This window comes from Myodes glareolus, chromosome 4 (genome assembly GCF_982192425.1).
Source record: "Myodes glareolus chromosome 4, mMyoGla1.1, whole genome shotgun sequence".
Classification (NCBI taxonomy): Eukaryota; Metazoa; Chordata; class Mammalia; order Rodentia; family Cricetidae; genus Myodes; species Myodes glareolus.
In genome coordinates, this window is record NC_142029.1 from 71,364,723 (window position 1) to 71,384,246 (window position 19,524).

Genomic DNA, 19,524 nt, shown 5'->3' on the forward strand with positions numbered 1-19,524 from the left:
TTCATTCTTAATGACCTCACTGATAACAACTTAGATGTGAGAAGGAAGAAGAAAAGGACAAAAAGAGGTGTGTATAACTGTGTCTTTGTGTGTGCATATGTGTGTGACTCTGTGTGTGTGTACATCTATTTGTGTATCTGTGTGTATTCATGTCTCTCTGTGTGTGACAATGTGTATGTGTGAGTGTTTATATGTTTGTGTGTGTGTGTGTTTGCGTCTTTCTTGTGTGTGACTGTGTCTATGTGAGTGTGACTGTGTGTATCTCTATGTGTGTCTATGTTTGTGACTCTGTATATTTTTCTCTGTGTGTATGTCTGTGTGCATTTGTGTGTGTGTGTGTGTGTGTGTGTGTGTGTTTGAGTGCTCTTTCGTAAGTTGAGTGCTCATAGACAGATGTGATTTTGTGCTGTGGAAAATTACTATAGCAACAGGCTGAAGGGACAGCCCTGGGTACTGGGAGAACTCATTCAAATCTCTTATTAACTCTCAGATTTGGGGGCGGGGGGAAGCTGGGCAGGGGAGGAAGGGAGGCAAGAGGCAGAAAAGAAAGGGAGGAAAAGACAGACATTGAGTGTTTTCAGGCTCAGCACGGCCAGACAGAGGTTAACGAGGAGTCTGGCTACCCCAGTGGAAGATGGCAGGGTGTGCTTAAATGTGCAATTAAAATAGCATTAAGAGAAGTCAGTGTGCCTGAGCAGTTATGGGGACGGCTGGGGCGCTAAGGAAGAGCCTAGAGGAAGACTTGCTCTCTGAAACACATGCTTAGCCCAGGAACTGGGGCAAGGTGGCACCTCAGCTGCCCAGCTGTTTCCAGCTGTCCATGTGAGCCTAGTTACCTGACTTCTCTCTCTAGGATCTGCCTCTGACAAAGTTCCATGTCCATATGCGTATGTCTGCTTAGCCATCACTCTACATCATCATGAGCCCTAATAGAAAATGTCTGCCCTGTGGGAGAGAGCAAGCTAGGTGTGTTCAGCTCGGGTGTCCACAAGGCTGGCCTCTGACAGCTGCTAACCTCCCAGGGCCTCAGCTTCTTCACCTGCCCAGTGGAGACAACGACATACCTATCTGGCATCACCTTGGAGAGGACTATGGTGTGAAATGACAGAGAGACACTTTGCAAACTGTTGAAACATTGTCAGGACTGAGGACAGGCTGATACTCGGCACCACACGTGAGTGGTGCTGTGTATACACTGTCTGACAAGTGGCCTTCATCGGGGCCTCTTAAGTCTGACTCTAGGTCCAACTGGTCTCTCAGCCCCACCTGGTGCTAAGTGTTTCTGAGTGGCATCATCATCCTGCTTTCTCTTTGGAGCGACTGGTGTCCATGGAAACAGAAGTAGACAGAGGGGATCAGCATTCAGATCCAGCCCAGGACCAAGGGACTGTCATAGCTCAAGTCAGAAAAGACAGGGGAGGAAGGATACACTATGCTTCCCAGCACCCAACCCAGCCAGGCTCCCACCTTCAGGAGGATGGTGTGGGACATGGAGGCGTTGGCGTGGATGATGATGGTAGCTGTCTTGTCATCCCGGATCTCCTTGAGGAGCGGAGTGGGGTCCCGCGTGTCATCCAGCATCCGGACTGAGAGTGTGTCCTTGGAGATAAGGAACTGCCGGAGCAGCTTCTCCAGGTTTAAAAGGCCTGGGGAGGAGGAAGAAGCCCTTGAGAGTCTGCAGAGCCACCTCCCAGATGCTCCAGGAAAAAAAGAGGCACAGGTGACACAGGCTGGAGGCAGCTCAGAGCCAGTGCTAGGGAGGTCTTTAAATCCCAAGCAGGTTTCTCTGCCTCGTTGGCTTCGGTCATGCCGTCTACTATAGGGAGCACTCGGAAGCTCCCATCAGCTCCCAGGAGTCCCCTACTTTCAGGACATGTGGCCCTTTCAGGAATGCAGCGTGAGGTAAGACAGCCCCCAGTGCGTCCCTCAAAACACTGTACCAACTAGCTGAGAACTTGATCAGACAGCATCAGTCCTGAGCCTTTTCCCCCAACTTCCAGAATTTTCCCATGTAGCCAGCTGTCTAGACCTCAGTCCTTCTCTAAGAAGGACAAATCCTAAGAGCAGGCAGCTCCCAGGCTGGGCAGTGTCAAATGATGCACCTAAAACTCTTAGGTGCTCAGGAGTACCTAGAAGTGTAGATACATCAAATCCACCAAGAAAAGCCCTTGTTTCCCTTGTGACAGTGGAGAAACAGTTTCCTCAAGACCCCGAGGCCCAGGAAAAAATCCAAGCAAACCTCTTTTAACTCCTCAGAACCCTGTGGCTGCTCTAGGACAAGGTATTATCATGATCATAAAAGAAAAAAAAAACAAAACAAAACAGCAAACCTGGGCTCAGAAACAAATGGAAAACAGGGACTCCAAGCTAAGGATTCTTTTCTCCACCACGCCCAGATGGCTGATGCCACAGGTCTTGGTGGGAAGAAACAATCCAGAACAACATCACTAAGATTAGAGGGGTTTAATTCTGTCTACCCCTGCCAAGACAGGCCACGGGGAGGGCAGATGTGTGGCGGGAGAACCATCTCCCCGAGCCAGTAGTCTTGAGTCTGTCGGAAAGATACCTGCAGGCATTTGCTCACAAAGAAAGGACAGGCGTAGCATTTATCAAACCTTATTATGCTGCGGTTAATGTACTAAAATTTTTACATGGCTTATCTTATGTAAGTCTTCATAACAATTCTATAAAGTATTAAAAAATCCCCAAGTTCCGAGGAGGATGGGAGGCAGGGAGGTAAGGAACACACCTCATGCTGGGGGCCGCAAGAGAAGGCAGGTTTTCTACCACTCTAGGTTGCCTGTGCTGCCGGCCTCAGCGCTGGCTAACAGAGCACTCAGTTCAGAGATGCCTTCACTGCTACCCGTGCAGAGTCTTTCCTGTACCCTCCTGAGGTTCAAAGACAATCGGCAGAATTCAGAGGTGGCACTGAAGGGCATCCACCTACTTTCCCTGTCATAAGCAGATACTGTGATTTGCCTGGTCACTCATGGGTGAGACACAGCTGGGACTAGATTTCTCAGTTTCTGATCTCTACCCAACCCTTTACAAACGAGACCATGTTTTCTCTTGGGACAAAGCAAGTGGCAGCAGGGACTATGTCCACGCAGCACACCAGAGACAGGCCTTGAGTGAAGCCAGAACTCAGTGTGTTTGTGTTTGTTTGTTTGTTTGTTTACAACCAGAAAGAGTGATTTTGTTTTGTTTCATTTTGTTTTGAAACAAGCAACCAACCAGAGTGGGGGCTTGAGGGTCTCGATGACGGAGGAGGGAACCTGGGAAGGCATAGGCCACCCATTTTCCTGTTCCCGTCTGGATAAAGTCCTTCTGGGAGCTGGGGACTGCCTGGTGAAAGATGGGGAGAGCTGGAATAACTTGCTTCACAAATAAGGGTCACCCATGTAGGCTCATACGTTTGAATCCTTGTTCCCTGGTTAGTGGAACAGCTTTGGAAAGATTGAGAGGTGTGGCCTTATTGGAGGAGGTGTGTTACTAAGGGAATCTATGTACACAAACAGCAGGCTGGATCCTGCTCTCGGGGGCTTAAGTAAGTCAAGTGGAGAGTGGAATTGAGTTACATTCCTGTTTTGCTTAGTGGCCTGAATGGGTTTGGATTTCTATGGGAACAGCCTCCTTTGGTCCGACTGCAGGATGGAGAGAGAAGGTACTGTGTCTTCCTCTGAGGTGACGTCAGAGGCAAACCCCCACCAGACGAATACTTGAACTTCTGACCCAAAGGCACCATTTTCACCAGGCAGTCATGGTAAAGAGCACAGGACAGCTCTCCAGAATCCTGGCCAGATCCCGGGCATGGGCTGATCACTGATGCCAGAGGGATTAAAACTCAGAAGTTGAATGAACCCCACAGACCTGGTCTGTTAACCTCTGGTACCTGGCTACAAAGAGGCTAACTGTCCCCTGAGCCCGGAATGTATCAAACGGGCAACGCCATTCAATGGGGTGAGGCCAGGAAATCCAAGAGGAGACAGCAGGACTGTGGGCAGAATGGTGAGGCCTGACAAAGGCAGCTGAGGGGGCCTTCAATCCCTTCATCCTGGCAGGAACACTGGGCTACAATCAGTCCGTGGCCACTGACTCACAGGCTGCTCTGCTGTCCTTCACACAAGAACAGGACATTTCCTCTACCTCACCCCACATTCTGTGTGCTGAGAGGAGGGACTAAAGAGGAAGGCAGTGGGCACCCCTAAAAAGTGAGCCCCCCAACCACCCATCAGAAAGTCATCCCTTCCCCCACTTAGATGGTGCCTGGAGCGGTAAGAATGAGCACAAGATTGAGGCTTGCGGAAACGTCACAAGGGAGTCAGTGAGACAACGTCCCCAGCTCACTACGCCACCATGCCCGGAAACCAAGGCGTCAGTCACCCAGAAGGACTCTGCAAAGCTTGTTAGCCTCTCACCGTGATTTCCTGCCTCTCCTCCTGAACACCTCTCCTTCCTCTATCTTCACCCATCTTCTCCCTTCCCCAACACTTCCAGGGACAACCACCCAGTCCCTAAAGTCAATCACATAAAATATCTGTCAGCATACACAGTCCCCTGAAGTTCCAAGGAATTCTGTCCTGATAAAGCCATTGTCAGCGGGAACTACCGTAATCGGAAAACCCACTGCAGACATTGCCCCTGGAACACCGTGGCTTAGCAACACCACACGCTGCACATTCTAGTGGGGTGGGTTTCCCCCTTGTGATCACATGACTTACTGTCACTGCCCAGCATCCCAAGAAAGTATAGGACCTAATACCATTAGCCAGGGAAGGGATCCAAAACAAATTTCAAGTATAGTAAGTATGTAAGGTGGGGTGTGTGTTGATGGCCACTGTCTTTCTCAATCACTTTCTGCCTTAGTTGTTGAGACAGAGCCTTTCCCTGGGCCAGAAGCTTACCGGTTCAGCTAGGCTGCTGCCGGACAAGCCCAGGGATTCTCCTGCTTTTACCTCCCTAGTACTGAGATTGCAAAGCACATACCACTACTCCCAAGTTTTTTTTGTGGGTACTGGGAATCCAAACACGGGTCTTCATGCTATGTGGCAACACTTTAACCTATGTGGGTACTTTTGGTTCTGGGCAGTACTTGCAGAAGAGAAAGGGTGCTCCACTCAGTGCCGCTGGCTGTGTGCACACTGCCATTCTCTCCACATCTAGGTACTAGAACTAAGGCTTTACCAAGCGCAGCTGCCTTCACAGAGGTTAAATTCTGCTCTGTCTCCAGGCCTCCACCACCTCCACCCCAGCGGCAGGCGTGTCTGCCAAAGCGGAGCTGAGGAGCCTGGGGAACCCATTAGTCTTGGTCAGGATCAAAGTGGATCAATGTGGAGCCCAGTAGGCAACTGCTCTGGGAGGAAGGGCATAGGCTGGTTTCCAGAACCGGAAGGCAGAGGCCCCAGGGCCAGGGGGAGGATATCAAGGCTGTGAAAGTGCAGCCAGCATTGGTTACAGCCACAGGACAAGGATAGAGAGAGATGCTTGAGTGATGTCTCTGCAGGGGACAAAGAGAATCCAATATCAAAATCCAAAACCGGCTAGGGAGATGGCTCAGGGTTAAAGTGCTGTGGCATAGAGACCCAGTTCTGATCTTCAGTACTCTGGAAAGCCAGGAGTGGGGGCAAGTGCTTGTGACTCAGTGCTGGGTGAAGGGTGTACTCAGAGAGACAGGGGGATTCTGGAGTCTTGATGGCCAGCCAGTTTCAGTCTGAATTAGACAGACAGACAGACAGACAGACAGACAGACAGACAGATGATAGATAGATAGATAGATAGATAGATAGATAGATAGATAGATAGATAGATAGATAGAAGTGTACTCAGAAAGGTGGATTCTGGCATCTTGATGGCCAGCCAGTTTCAGTCTCAGACAGACAGACAGACAGACAGATAGACAGACAGACAGATAGATAGATAATCAAATCAAATGGATGACTGGCAAGATGACTCATCAGGTGAGGATGCTGGTTGCCCAGTTATGCACTGAGCTTGATCCCTAGGACCCACAACAGCTCCTACAAGTTCTTCTCTGACATTCTCTCTCTCTCTCTCTCTCTCTCTCTCTCTCTCTCTCTCTCTCTCTCCCTCCCTCCCTCTCTGTCTCACACAGAGACACATATACACACACAGAGAAATAAATGGATAAATAGATTCAAAGAAAAGATAAAGCAGAGTGACTGAGGAGGACATCTTAACATCAACATCTGGCTTCCACACGCCAGAGCACACCCACATATACTTACCACCCCCCGCCCCCCACCTACACACACACATACAATAAAGAAAATATCTATGTCAGCATGCTGGGGAGTAGCTCAGTTAGTAGAACACTTGCCCAGCATTCAGGAAGCCCTGGCTTCACCCTCCAGCACCATATAAATGGAGCAAGGGATCGCACACAAAGCAATTAGTTGTTAGCAACAGGAGGATCAGGAGTTCAAGGTGATCGTTGGCTACATGGTGAGTTGGAGGCCACCCTGCGACACACGCAACCCATCTCAAAGAAGACAATACAAAGCAATATCTAGTTCAGCTGTTCCCTCAGCCTCGCTTCCCGTCTCTTTCCACTAGCTGTCTCCCTCCTTACCGCACTTGGCTGTGGGAAAAGTTCTGTACCCAGTTGGGGGGAGCACTGTGAAGTCCTGGGGGAGGCAGCTAATGCTGATGGACTGGCCGAGCAAAGAACCTTGGGGAGCATGGAGTAAGTTAAACGAGTGTGATGTGTGCCTGGTGCCCTTGATCTGCCACATGCTCGGTTTTCCTCCCTTGCCAAGTGTCAAACTCATGGTTGAATGGCTGTCAAATTTCCTTTGTGGCACCAACTCTTTTCTTTCTCTGTAGAGGGAGGGGGTCAGTTAGGTAAGATGCTAGGTCTTCTATTTTTGTAGTCCAGGAAGGCTTCAACCTCAATATCTTCCTCCTTCAACTTCCTGAGCACTGCCCTACCTAGCTGAGAAGGTGGGAGTCCAGAGTGACTGGTCACATAATGGTTGGGGACACGCTTCAGATTCAAGCGGGGGAACAGTGCCTTTCACCTGCCTGTCGGATCCTGTCTCCCACCTGAGGCTGTTCCCAGGAGCAGGGAAGGTGGAGAAGGCCACAAAGCCAGAGGTTTGAGAGGGTGGGGAGCCAGCACAACTGTTCAACTCCAGGGCTGGCCTCCAACTGCACCACTCTCATGGGAGGCCTCTGTGCTCCCCACATGTAGACAAATGGGGTCCTCACTCCCACATGGATCAGAAGAGTGAACAAAGCCAAGGGAGGTGGGAACTATGCGACCTTGAAACTGGATGCCACCTCTGCTTTCTTCATGCATATAATGAGACCAATAATAGACCCTGCTATAGTCGGCTTTCTGGTTTAAATGCGAGGATTTAAACTTTTTGGGTAATGTCAGGGATCAAAGCCAGGACCCAAGAACTTAAAGTTGAAATGGAATAATATAAAAACTCTCAGCACACACTGAGTGTCACTGAGGTCCCAAGATCAGCCTGCAGGCGCATGGGTAAGTTTGTTTTAAGCAAGAGGCTTCTCACAGAGGATCGAGGCAGTGGCATAGAGAAGGCCCATGACTGCCCCAGCTAGTCTTCGAAAGGGTCCTGGGTATTAATCATAATGTCCCTGCTCGGTTCCCACTGCTTCATCCAGTGTTGCAGGGTGAGACAACAGTAACCAAGTGGGCACCGTGCTGTGGGCACCGTGCTCCGGGCACAGGCGCTTTCCTGCCCAGTTACCTCAGTGGGCTTTCGTGTCTCTAACAACAGGAAAGAAGGGCTCAGAAAGGTGGGGTGATCTGCTGAGCAGCCAATGAATGGCTCCTCTGGATTACCACAGCCAAAGATGGTGCGATGGTTCTCTCTCTCTCTCTCTCTCTCTCTCTCTCTCTCTCTCTCTCTCTCTCTCTCTGTGTGTGTGTGTGTGTGTGTGTGTGTGTGTGTGTGTGTGTGTAGATTGATTTTGGATGCCCTCCTCAATCACTCTCCTTACTTTTTGATACAGGGCCTCTCTAGAGCTCAACAGTTTGGCTACCCTGGTTGTCCGGGGGTGGGGGTACCCTATTTCTGCTCCTCTAGAATTGAAATTGCAGATGTTCACGGAAGGCCGGGTTTTTTAGGAGGGCTCTGCGGGGATTCAGACTTGAGTCCTCCAGCTTGCATGGCAAACACCTTCTTAGCAGCCATTTCTTCATCCCCAGGATGGTTCTCTTTCATCTTAAGACAGGGGTCCTGCCTCTGTCTTAGACACCATTTCCTCCTCTGATCACCCCAAGTGTGTTCCCACAGCTGTCGTGGGGACCCACAGCTCTCCTTGGGAGCCCTCAAGGATCCAACTCCTTTGGGTTCTGTGGGAGGACTAGAAGGGCCAGAGCAGGGCCACTCACCCCATCTCTACTCTTGGCCTTTTCAGAAAAAGACTTACAGATGCTCCAACTTTTTTTTTCATTAAAGAAAAATATTGTGATCTACTATGTATCTCTGCTTAGTCCCAAACCGGCTTATTAAAAAAATCTCCTTCTGGGAAGCAGGAGCGTAAGTGGTAGATTCCCCGTGGAATGATCCCTGCTATGTGATTCTGAAGGCTGGAAAATAGAATTAGCTTCCCGTTCCTAATTCTACCCTCAGTGTCTCTTGGCCCTGCGTTAATAAGGAAGATGGAAGACAGTCTCATCCAGAGCTCTGAGCCACATCTCCCTGCAGCCCCTCATTTCCTCAGCCTTTGATTAGATTTTTAATCTTCTCTGCCCTTGAACTTCTCCTGACTGCCCCACCTTCCTCCCCTGGCCTGGAGGGTGGGGACAAAAGTCGCAGCAATCTAGTGACTTCTCTGAGCAGAACATCACGCTGTAGCTGAAGAGCCTCTGCGCCTGTGGCCAGACATTCTCGTGTCTTCTAGGGCCTGGATGGCATTGAGTCACTGCCCTGCCCCTCTGCTCAAGGACGTAGGGACCTCCGCTCCAGAGGTCTCTATTCCTACAGGCAGAGCCCACACGAAAGCTGAGGTTGTAGTACAGATCTGGGGAGGGTGCAGAACAGAGAGGAAAGCCCCAGCCTGAGTCAGAGGACTTGAAGAAGAGTCCTAGCAGCATGACCTGAAGAACCTTAAAAACCCCAGCACTGTTTTCTCTACTCCTGCGTGACTGAGGAGAGGAGGGAATGCTGTGATTCTAATGGAAAGAGTACTGAGCTGGGAAGCAGCAGTACCCAGCCAAGTACCCAGTGCTGAGTAGACCTGAGCCACAGATTTCCCCAGACCCTATAATAGCTGGAGTAGAGAAATGGGGCTCAGTTTATAAGCAAGAAGGATTATGGCTTAGACACAAGAAAGAACTTCCTGAAGGGCGGGTGAGACATTGTTAGCTAACACTGAGGTAGACTTCAAGGAAACTTTTGCCTCCAGATATTCTGGGCAGCTTTCTGCTGCTTCATTTAAAAATCCCTGCCATGTAAGTCTTGTTAGAGTGGCCTGGTGGCAATCAATTCCCAGAATGAGGCAGGGACGGGGAGGAACTTGATTCTGTTACATCACTCACTGATGCTGGGTACCACATACAGAGGGCAGAAATACAGCACACTCCATCAAACAGCAGCATCCTGTGGACTGATGAACTGGCCTCTCTGTGAGGCTCATATGGAGAACCACAGACATGGCGGAAGGTCTGTGCTATAAGGTACACTCTGAGTTGCCACAAGGGGAAAGAAGATGAAGGTTTAGCCTCTGTTCACCTATTTGCTTTTTGCCACAGAACTCTTTGTCCATCAACACTCGCATCAAAGCCACGCTGCTCAAGAGAGCTTTCTGGGGTGCTACGATGTTTGGTCCCGGCACTCGTTAGTCGATGACAACTGGCTACACAGGGCTATTGAACACCTGAAATGAGCCTAGTGAGGCTGAGGGAGTAAATGCTTATTTTTAATGTAACCTTATTTTATTGTTTTTTTTTTAAAAAAAAAACAGTCTCTCTCTGTAGCCTACGAAGGCTTCAATCAACAATCCTCCTGCCTCAGCTTCTCAGGCGCTCATGTTACACATGTGCACCATCACACCCAGCACTGAGATTTTAGTTTTGTTTAATTCAGATTTTAAATTTAAATACTCATAAGCAACCTGGGACTATTGCATGGGTCAGCTTAGATCCAGATGAACCCAGTTTGACAAATACAGGGGTATTGCTGACAGTGCCTTCTGGAGCTACTTTCCAGGGAACCTGGATATAAGTCTCAACTCTACCACTTAATAGCTGTGGGACTCTAGGCAAGGGGAGATATCCTCTGGAGCTGTTTCCTCTTCTGTACCGAAGGAGTCTGACCTTCAAGGTCCCTCAATAAACATAGGACCCAAGTCTGCACTCCCTTACCTGTCAGCCACAGGTCTCTTTCCATCGTCTACCAACATTCATTGTTAACGGAGCCAGCCCCTCTCCAGACACAGAACCAGTCCCTGTGCTTTCCATTCTCCTCCCTCGGTCTTTATCTCTCTTGGGAATGGGGGTTGCCATGCCTTCCATACCCCTGGCTGGTTGTAATAATTAGGGTTAGATTAAAAATATAATTAGGTAAAGCATAGAAGTCCAAAGCTCAGTGACTATGCTTCCTGGGTAGCTCCAAGTAAACCTGCAGGAAAGCTGGAGAATAATACAGAAGAACACACTTGGAGACAGTCAAGTGTGGAGGTCTGCTGCCGGGGGTGGCTCTGACCTGTCATGCGGTTTTGCTTTTAGATATTACTTGGATTCTAGGACGGAGGGAGCCTTGCTCAGAGCAGTTCTGAGAAGCCGAAGACGGAGCTTCTGGCAGAAGAGAACACACATCCATGAGTACAGCTATGGTGACCTGCAGGCTCAGAACAAGCTGTACAGCTCCCCCGTGCTGGTGACATGCTAGCGTCAAGCACTGGCCACCAGGACACAGCAGTGGCCGGCATCTGACTGACAATGAGCGGGGACACAGATGCCACCTGGAATACGTGGGCGCATATGTTGCTGGCTCGAATTAGCTAGCTCTCATAAACACTGAATTTATGTCTCACAATGTGGAGAGACACGAAAATATGTATCTCCAAACCTGTGTTTGCAGAAAGAAAAAAGAAAATGCTTTATCAGGAATTGACCTTGGACCTTGTTCCATCAGCAAAACCTGCTCTCCGGAGGAAGATACTCTTCAGCTCATCAAGTACAAACACATTCAATTTTGTATTCCCCCACCCCTCCCCAGGCCTCTTTGTATCTTCTTAACAATGAGGCTAAAAATGTGGGAATTGAGTTTGCAGGTACAAAAAGACTTGGCAGTTAGCCAATCTCCCTGCAACCTAATTCCATGCCCAGGTAGTACAGGGAAGGGTGCTTATGGGCACTGTTTCTCTTACATACATACACATATATATATATATATATGTATATATATATAGAAGATATATATATATATATATATATATATATATATAGAGAGAGAGAGAGAGAGAGAGAGAGAGAGAGAGAGAGAGAGGAGAATTGTACCTGTTTTTTGTCAGATCAGAATCCTAGGGACTCCCCCAACACTTCCTTGCTTGTTGAAAGCCCAGGAGCCCACGGCCTAGTAGAAAAGAATGAAACCAGTGTGTCTGGGCATGCTGCTAGCCTGGGAATACGTACATTCTGCTTTGGCACAGATGAGGCAGGCGGTGGTGCAGTTGAAGAAGTTCAGGATCCCAGCCACAGCCACGCTGATGTCCGTGTTGCTGGGGTGAAGGTTCAGGGTGGTGAATCTCTGCAGCTGGAACCTGACAAACTCCTCTGGGGCCACTTTGAAATGGGGGACCTGGCAGGAGGAACGAAAAAAGAGAAAGAAAAAAATGACAGCAAGGAGGATCCAGAGGAGGTGGGAGAGGACAAGCAGGATGGGTGGTGACCCAGGCTGTGGTTCACCATGCCTTCTTTCACTTAACAACTTTGACACATACCATAGGAAAAGAAGTATGCAGGACCCCACCCGGTTCCAAATCCATGGGAGTGTGGTGTGGTAACACCTTTGGAAAGACCCATTACTGGCCACCCTTTGGCTAGAGACCTCTGTAGTTTCTGAGTCCAATTGCTGTCTGAAGGCACGGTCCTTAAAGTTTATTATCTGTGGTTAATAAATTGGAGCAGAGATAGGAAGAAGAGGCAAACCATTCCCTATAGGTTAGAGAAGAGGCCTTCAGTCCAACCCTACATAGCTGGTGTACACTGGTTCCTAATAAGCTTTCTGGGTAAATTCCAGGGGTAGAAGGCCGATAGGAAAGAACCTGAGGAGCATTCAGAGCCTCTGGATGGAGCCAGACGGACAAATGCCTGTCCTGGATTCATCAGAGCAATGCTGGCTTCCTACCGCACGCACCAGCGATGTTTCTGGAAGGTGCTGCCTTCCCTCTCTTTGCTGGGAAAGAGATATTAAGAGGCATCAGTGGCGGCTTTATTGACAGCTTAGGCTATTTGGTAGGTAATAGGAAAGTTAAATCGTAATAAGCTGCCATCCACCTTGATTTTATTCAGACACTCTTATCCCTGGTACTCAGAGCTGCAAGAGCTGAAGCCAAGCGTGAGTTTGTACCGATGCAAAAGCAAGTGAGATTGAAAGTAGACAGGAGGAAGACTTTCCTGATGATGAGGGGCTTGGCTCCTAGAATGGATTAGTCAGACACGATTACAGACGTTTCCTCTGCCTGGCTTTTGCTCAGAGGCTGTGCTCCACGGGTCTGGGAGAATGCTGGAATAGTCTCTGTGGGATTCCGCCTTCTTATCCTTTTATGATTTAGGGAGAAACCTGCCGGAAACCAGAGCTCTTGGGAAATTGAGACGGGAGGAGAGCAAAGAGCTAGGAAAACCCGAAGAGAAAATTACTGAATTCAGCTTAGCCCCTGAACCATGGACAGGGCACAACCATAGTTTTGGTTTTGTTTTTTTGTTTTTCCACCAGGGATTGCCTGATGCAGAATTGACAAATGCCTGGTAGTGCCTTTGAAGGGTGGCTCTGGAGATCAAAGCTGACCCGGTGCGTTTCACGAGGATCTTTCCTCCTGCTTGCATTTCGTACCCCGCACAATCGATCTAAAACGAGTACCATGTACACCTTGAAGGCAAGAGAGGTGACAGATGAGCTGGATGAAGGGCAAAGCCCTTCAGGTGGCCTGGCTGATTCAGATACAGACACTGGGGTCTGTGACTTGACTCCTCCCTGGGTGACAGTCAGCCTGCTGGGTTCTACCAGCAGCTAGCCAAAAAAGCTCCGCCCATTAGTTTCCCCATGGTGAGGAGCCCTTGGAGATTGTAGGCTGCAATAAAGTCACAACTTCCAGCTCTGAATTGGGAGTAGGGGGCAGCATCCTTCAAGAAGGAGAAAGGCACATGGTTTTTGAATTCTACAGACTGGCTTGTGTTTGGGCTCTACAGTGTGGTTTGGGGGCAAACCATTAAACCTGGCTAAGTTTCATCCAAACAGAGCTGACCTCAGTTGCTTATGAGAATTCAGGAAGAGAGAATGGGCTTCTATGTCCAAAGAACAAAACAACCACAAACCCCCATCCCCAATCAGTGCCTGGACCATGCCCGGGCCCCCTGCTTCTCTCTACTCCAATTGCAGAAGTTTCCAGAAGCCCCTTTAGCCGCACAAAGGAGAGGGTGGAAGAGTCTTCCCAAAAATGGTGCAAGTAGTGAATCACTAGCAGGAGCCAACTGGGAGGCTGCTAGAAAGGCAGGCTCTGTGGCCTGGGCAGGGGCAGCTAGGCCTCACCCTGCTGGTTTCTTCTCTCTCCTGGAGAAAAATCAACCCATGATTGATTCGTGATTGCAAATTTATCCCAAGAAGTCAGCACAGTGGGGCTGAGGGGAGAGCAGGAGGCAGAAAGCAGCCAGCCATGGGGGTCTCAGAAATATTAGTTGTATTTAGAGGGCTGGAACCCACAGCAAGGACTCCAGGGCTTTTCCCAGGGAGCCGGGCTTCATAAAATATTAACCAAAATGCATAATCTGAGTGGCAGGCAAGGTCGCTCTGGAAGGAATATGGCCAGACGAAGGAGGGGTAACTGCCTGGCTGCTCTCTGGTTGGATGGAGGGGTGGTTGCTGCAAACCAGTGGCTCCCATGATCTCTGTCCTGAAAGGCCACACAGTGTGGAGGGACTTGCAAACCAATGTGATACAGCTCCAGCTCCAAGGCAGGGCCATTCTGAAGTGGGGACTGGGGAAAGATAGCCAAGGGCGGTGGATAGAGTGTGGTGGGGAATGAGGAAGAGAAAAGAAAGGAAAAGGAGTCTGTCCGAGAAAGAACCTGGGAGTCAAATGTTGGCAGCCTCGCTGGGTGAAGATCAGAGCCAAGGCTTGAGTTATAACCTGCCACGTAACACACTTGACTATTACCTGAAGCACGGCGAGGAGGATTTAGATTAAACGTCAGCTCCTGGCTGAGCCTGTGAAATGCTGCAGGGATTGTGGCAGGACAGAAGTGGCTTTGTGGTCTGAGCTGGCCTAAGATGCATCTTCCAGGATAGCTGAGAGGGGGGAAGGAGGTTCTGGGGGTCTGGGAGGAGCAAATTCAGCCTCGGACAGGTAAGGCTATGGCCATAAGATACTTGAATGTAACAATTCTGAGAGGGGCCGGAGAACCAGGGCCTACCCACAAAGTCCTGATGGCAGGATCAAGAGGTCAGTTCTAGGAAGCATGGGTAGGTAGAAGCCTGTCTGTGACTCCCCACTTTGTCAGGATGGTTGCTGTGGGGAGGCTGTGGGGATGCTAGGCTTTCTCTGAAAGGGCACCCAACTCTTTCCCAGAGCCAGATGCTTCTACTATAAAATGGGCTGCAGAGTCAAGCCTCAGGTCTCTAACATAGGTGGGAGATGGTGCTGCCTCCCTATGCTCCTCCGTGAGACCGAACTTCATCTAATTCCTACAAACAGATCCAGAAAGCCTTTGGGCCACAGAAAGGCTGGGGATCAGGAGTAGTGGTGGTGGTGGGGGTTCTCTTGCTCACTGTCTTCTGGGGATGTTTTTTCAAGAGAAAGGCCCACAAAGATGCCTACAATAGGCAGAGTTTCTAAAGTCCAAGTTGCTAGGAAACCTGTCTTCCAGCATGTTTTTCTCCTATGAACTGGAGCCGGAGGGAATGGCCTCCACACTTTGGGCCCAAAGACTCCAGCCAGAGGTCACACCTGTGGACCAACATCACACTTGGAAGAGCAAATGCAGGAACTAGTGAATAGGGAAAACAAAATAAAATCTCTTTTCTCATGCACTCAGCAAGCAGAGGCTTTTACATTTTATTCTCACGATAAAATGGAGCAGTGGCTTCTTCCCCCAAGGCATTCTTCCCCAGAATCCCAGCGAACAGACCGTCAATAAGCTGCCTGTACCTACGAGAGTGTAGAGCTCAGACCTCTGCCCCCTTCACCTCATGCCAAACCTCCGGCGCCCATCTCTCTGCATAACAGAAAGGCCACTGAAGGCACTATCCTGCCATGGGACCCTAAGACACTGAACTTCGCTGGGACAACCTGTAGGCAAATATCCTTTCATCTCTCCATCACTTGGGAAAAGAAAACGTTCCACCGGTGGCCACTCTATGTCACATTTGCATCGATGTGTTAATAGCATGGCCTCCTTGGGTCCTTCCAGCCAACAGGCTGGACCAGCCCCACACTCACCTCCTTCTCTCCACAGATGTTGCTGATGATAGAGCTGGAGGCTGGGCTCGAGGATGGTCCCAGGACAGCCACCACTCCCTTGGGGAGGATCTGACACACTGCAGCCAGGGTAGGAACAGGATTGGGAAAGAAAACATGGAATTCAGATGATGCAGCTAAACTCTGTCCTGACTAAGTCCTTAGGTCATTATCCAATCCCCTCACCATCTGCCCATGCTCCGCCAGGGCCCCTTTCCACCCCTTCCATACCCGAGTCTCTCCTTCTCTCCCTGGCCTGGGAGGCCTCGGACAGTTTTATTGGTGTTTATGGATAGTATTAAATGAGGAAATGACCCAGGTTATGACAACATACGGCCCCAGCCAAAAGGGGGTATAAATTGTCTGGGCCATCACCAAAGGACAGAGGTAATGGAGAACCCAAGGTGCCCCCCACACTCCCTGTCTGGTCTGCTCAGGGCTGGGGGAAGCAGCTGCTGCAAATCAAGATCCAGGTGGTACCAGAGTGGCGTCCGGCCTTCAATCTCTTAACACCTCAGATGCAAAGACAGTGGAGGAGGAAGAAAAGCAGACAGGGAGGGGACAGAGGTGGCCAAGAGATGCCAGTAGAGAGGTAAAGGCAGACAGTGAAGTCAAAGGAGGCAGGTGAGAGCGAGACGAGAGAGAAGGAGGTGGGGGGGTGTCGCTTTCCAGGGCCCCATCCTCAGGCTGCATACAGAGGCTTCCACTACACACACCAATGACGTCGGAGCCCAGACATCATCCTCAGGCTGCATGCAGAGGTCTCCACTGCATAATTTGACACTGTTCCCCTAACTGAAAACCCAGGGTCACACACATTTCCCTTTTTTTCATGATGAACTCACGTCCCAGAAACTGCACATGAGGGAAGAATGCTTGCTGGTCTGTGAAGGAAGCCACCAAGCCACACCTAAAGCCTGACACTCCTTCCTGTGGAAAGACTTCTAGCCAGAAGCCGAAACAGCCATGGGATCAACTGCACCGGGCGCAGGTAGCAGAAGAGGTCCCCAAGGTTCAAATCACTGAGTTGTGGGTGTGCTGTATGTACTTTAGATCTGCTAGATCCTCTCTTTATCTGTGGCCTCCAGAACCCCAGAGCTGCAGAAGACCCAACAGTACTGAAAGCACCCATTCCCCAGGGCATACAGCCTGACGGCCAGGCCTGACCTAGGAAGAGCAGAGCAAGCAGAATGCAAGCCTTTCCATGCCTGACTGTGGAGATCCCCTGGGTGCTGGATGCTTCCCATGTCATCCCAGCAAGATGGTCTTTGGAAGGCGTCCGCCCTCTTAATGTTGTGACACACATTAGGTTACATGGCCAGTCAAGGTCAGAGTCAGCTTTGGCCTTCAAGCGCCCGGACCCATTCAGTGTACAATAAGGTTCTCTACAACCAGACCCTCCCCTAGTTCTCTCCCCCACAACTATAGTGCCCCCGTGCTTTTCGAGGGCTCTCTCTGAACCCACCTTGTTCGAACGCATCTACTTTTGGCCAAGGTCACCCCTACCTGTCAATGGTCCTCACCCAACTCTCTTTCCCAACATTTGATCATGCTGTTTTTAAATATTTCCTAACACTGCTGCTGCGTCTCATCTCGTTCTGAGAGTCCCCCCCCCCCTTGGCTAATGACTCCTGCTTCCTTATCTGCTTAATCCAGGTTTTACCTATGTCTTCCTCTGTCTGAACAAACTTATCCTTGCTGCCTTTGCCCAGATGAACCTATCAATTGCTTAAGTCGAGTACAAAATCAAGTTCTAATCACTGACTCACTTTAGCCATGGTGTCCACCCTTTGGAACCTCCTGTTCAACATGACAGAGTCTGCGAGTATGAGCGTGGACTCTGTTGCCAAACTGCCTACGCCTGAGAGGCTGTCAGATTCCCTGTAGTTGGAATTACAGATGGTTGTAAGCCATCTAGCATGCATGTCAAGAATCAAACTCAGATCCTCTGCAAGAGCAGCAAGGGCTCTGACCTGCTGAGTCATCACCCAGACCCCAAAATGCATTTATTTTTAAAGTTAGCTGCCAAGTGATGAACCCGGTGTTATGCCGTTGTCAGACACACACATCGTTGTGCTTTGTTCCTGCACATCCCTCTTCTCACACTGTGCTCCTCCACCCTCCTCTAGCATCTCCTGCTGATCTCCTTCCTCCCCAGAGGAAGATTCATTTTATTCCCACTTTACAGGCGAGGAAATGGAGGGTAGTGTGTACATAACGTATTCAGTGTCACGTAAGTAACACATGGCTGACCTGATCTTGACCTTAGAGGTCCATGGACACCAAAGCTCATGTTCTTAACCACCATGGTTCACTTCCTTTGACTCCTGAAGGTCAAAGGTCACAGTTACTCTTGATTCTTCCATACCATTCCTCTTAACTGTACGCACTCACTGGGATTAGGCTCTGCCTATTGGACCTGACTTCCTAAGGGGTCTGTCTCCAGGAAACCCCATTTCCAATCTTTTCTCCACACTGTAGTGTCAATTATAATCATAAAACATTAATCTGTTGCTCTGGTCTGTCTTATGTAATCCTGGCACCCTCCAGCCCTTATAGTAACACACCAAGGCATCATATCCTAGCCATACCACAGCCTTCTTGTCTCTTCTCATGGGTAACTAGAAATAACCATCAGGGTCCAGTTATAAGGAGTGGGTCATATGCCCAAATTATTTAGGCATTTAAAATGTATACGAACAGCTAACAATAGTATTAAAATTATTTATGCAATAATATTAGGAGAATTAAGTAGAATATAAAATTATATGTGCATCTACACAAAGCCCAAGCTAAGCGAATACTGGGGCTAGTTATGCACTGAGGAATGATCCAAGGAAGACATGATTAGTGCCAACATTTACCGGGAGATAATTATGGCCTGTTCAGAGCACGTCTTAGGAACGGATTTATGTAATTCTGAAGCAACCTGCTGAAACAGGTACAACGACTGCGTCTTCTCTTTACAGACACAAAAACAAGAGCAGAAAATGAAGGAACAGAATACAGATTGGACAGCTCGACCCCTAGCCCCAGCACCATCTCCTAAACCACAGCCTTCCACAGAGAATGGCAATTAACTGGAATGTTCGATGACACTGCCTGGCCGTGGGAATGTTCTGTGGTTTTCTTCCTTTTTGATTTCTTCGCTCTCTGTAATGAGCATGTATTCTTTTTATAATATGTTGTAAGGAATGTGATAAAAAAAAAATCTCCCGATGACAAGTAAAACTTAAGAGGTCTGATCTGACTGTCACCCTGCATTCGCAGCCCCGCCCTCCACCCCTGCCTCCTCCCATTCCCCCCCACATCTCCTCCCACACTGAGCCTGTCTCTGTCTTCCTTCTCCAGGCTCCTGAGCAGTTGGTTCTACCTAAACCAGGTGTTTCCAACCTGACCAGCTGCCTGTGTTCTGTGGGAGTCAGGAGTGAGAAGGAGCATGTGTGTGTGTGTGTGTGTTGTTCATTTTTCTCTGTAAACCTAGTTGAAATGTAACATTTCCTTTGCTTTCAATGCATATAACAAAGCACAGTATATTTGTGGTACATATGCCTTTGTCACCAAGAGAAATCACCGATGTTTTCATATCACATTACGCGTGTCATTTATATTCATGACTACTTCAGCCTTGTTCTAGTGGTTAGACCCAATACTGGGCTTGGTTGTGAATACGTTAATAAATCACAGATATTAATACGTCACTATTAAAATATTTTAGCTGCTTTTCTATATAATTGGTTTCCATGGTCAGCTATTTTATCCAATTTAAAACACTTCTCCAAGGCAGGGTTCCTTAGCATTCTCTGCCTGCCATGGTCTAGACTCTCCCTTGTTCTTCTGGCCAGGAAACTCATAT

At 49.1% G+C, this 19,524-nt stretch overlaps 1 protein-coding gene across 3 annotated transcripts in view; it reads right to left on the reverse strand.

The window, feature by feature from the left end:
* Positions 1–19,524, reverse strand: part of Grik4 (glutamate ionotropic receptor kainate type subunit 4) — a 424,337-nt gene that overhangs the window by 138,419 nt on the left and 266,394 nt on the right. For all 3 annotated transcript variants that reach the window (XM_087905544.1, XM_087905543.1, XM_048417251.3), the window contains exons 5-7: positions 15,651–15,748; positions 11,630–11,795; positions 1,468–1,646 (exon numbers count right to left, since the gene is read on the reverse strand). In XM_087905544.1, the coding sequence (XP_087761670.1) occupies positions 1,468–1,646; positions 11,630–11,795; positions 15,651–15,748 (443 nt within the window). The remainder of the gene's footprint in view (positions 1–1,467; positions 1,647–11,629; positions 11,796–15,650; positions 15,749–19,524) is intronic.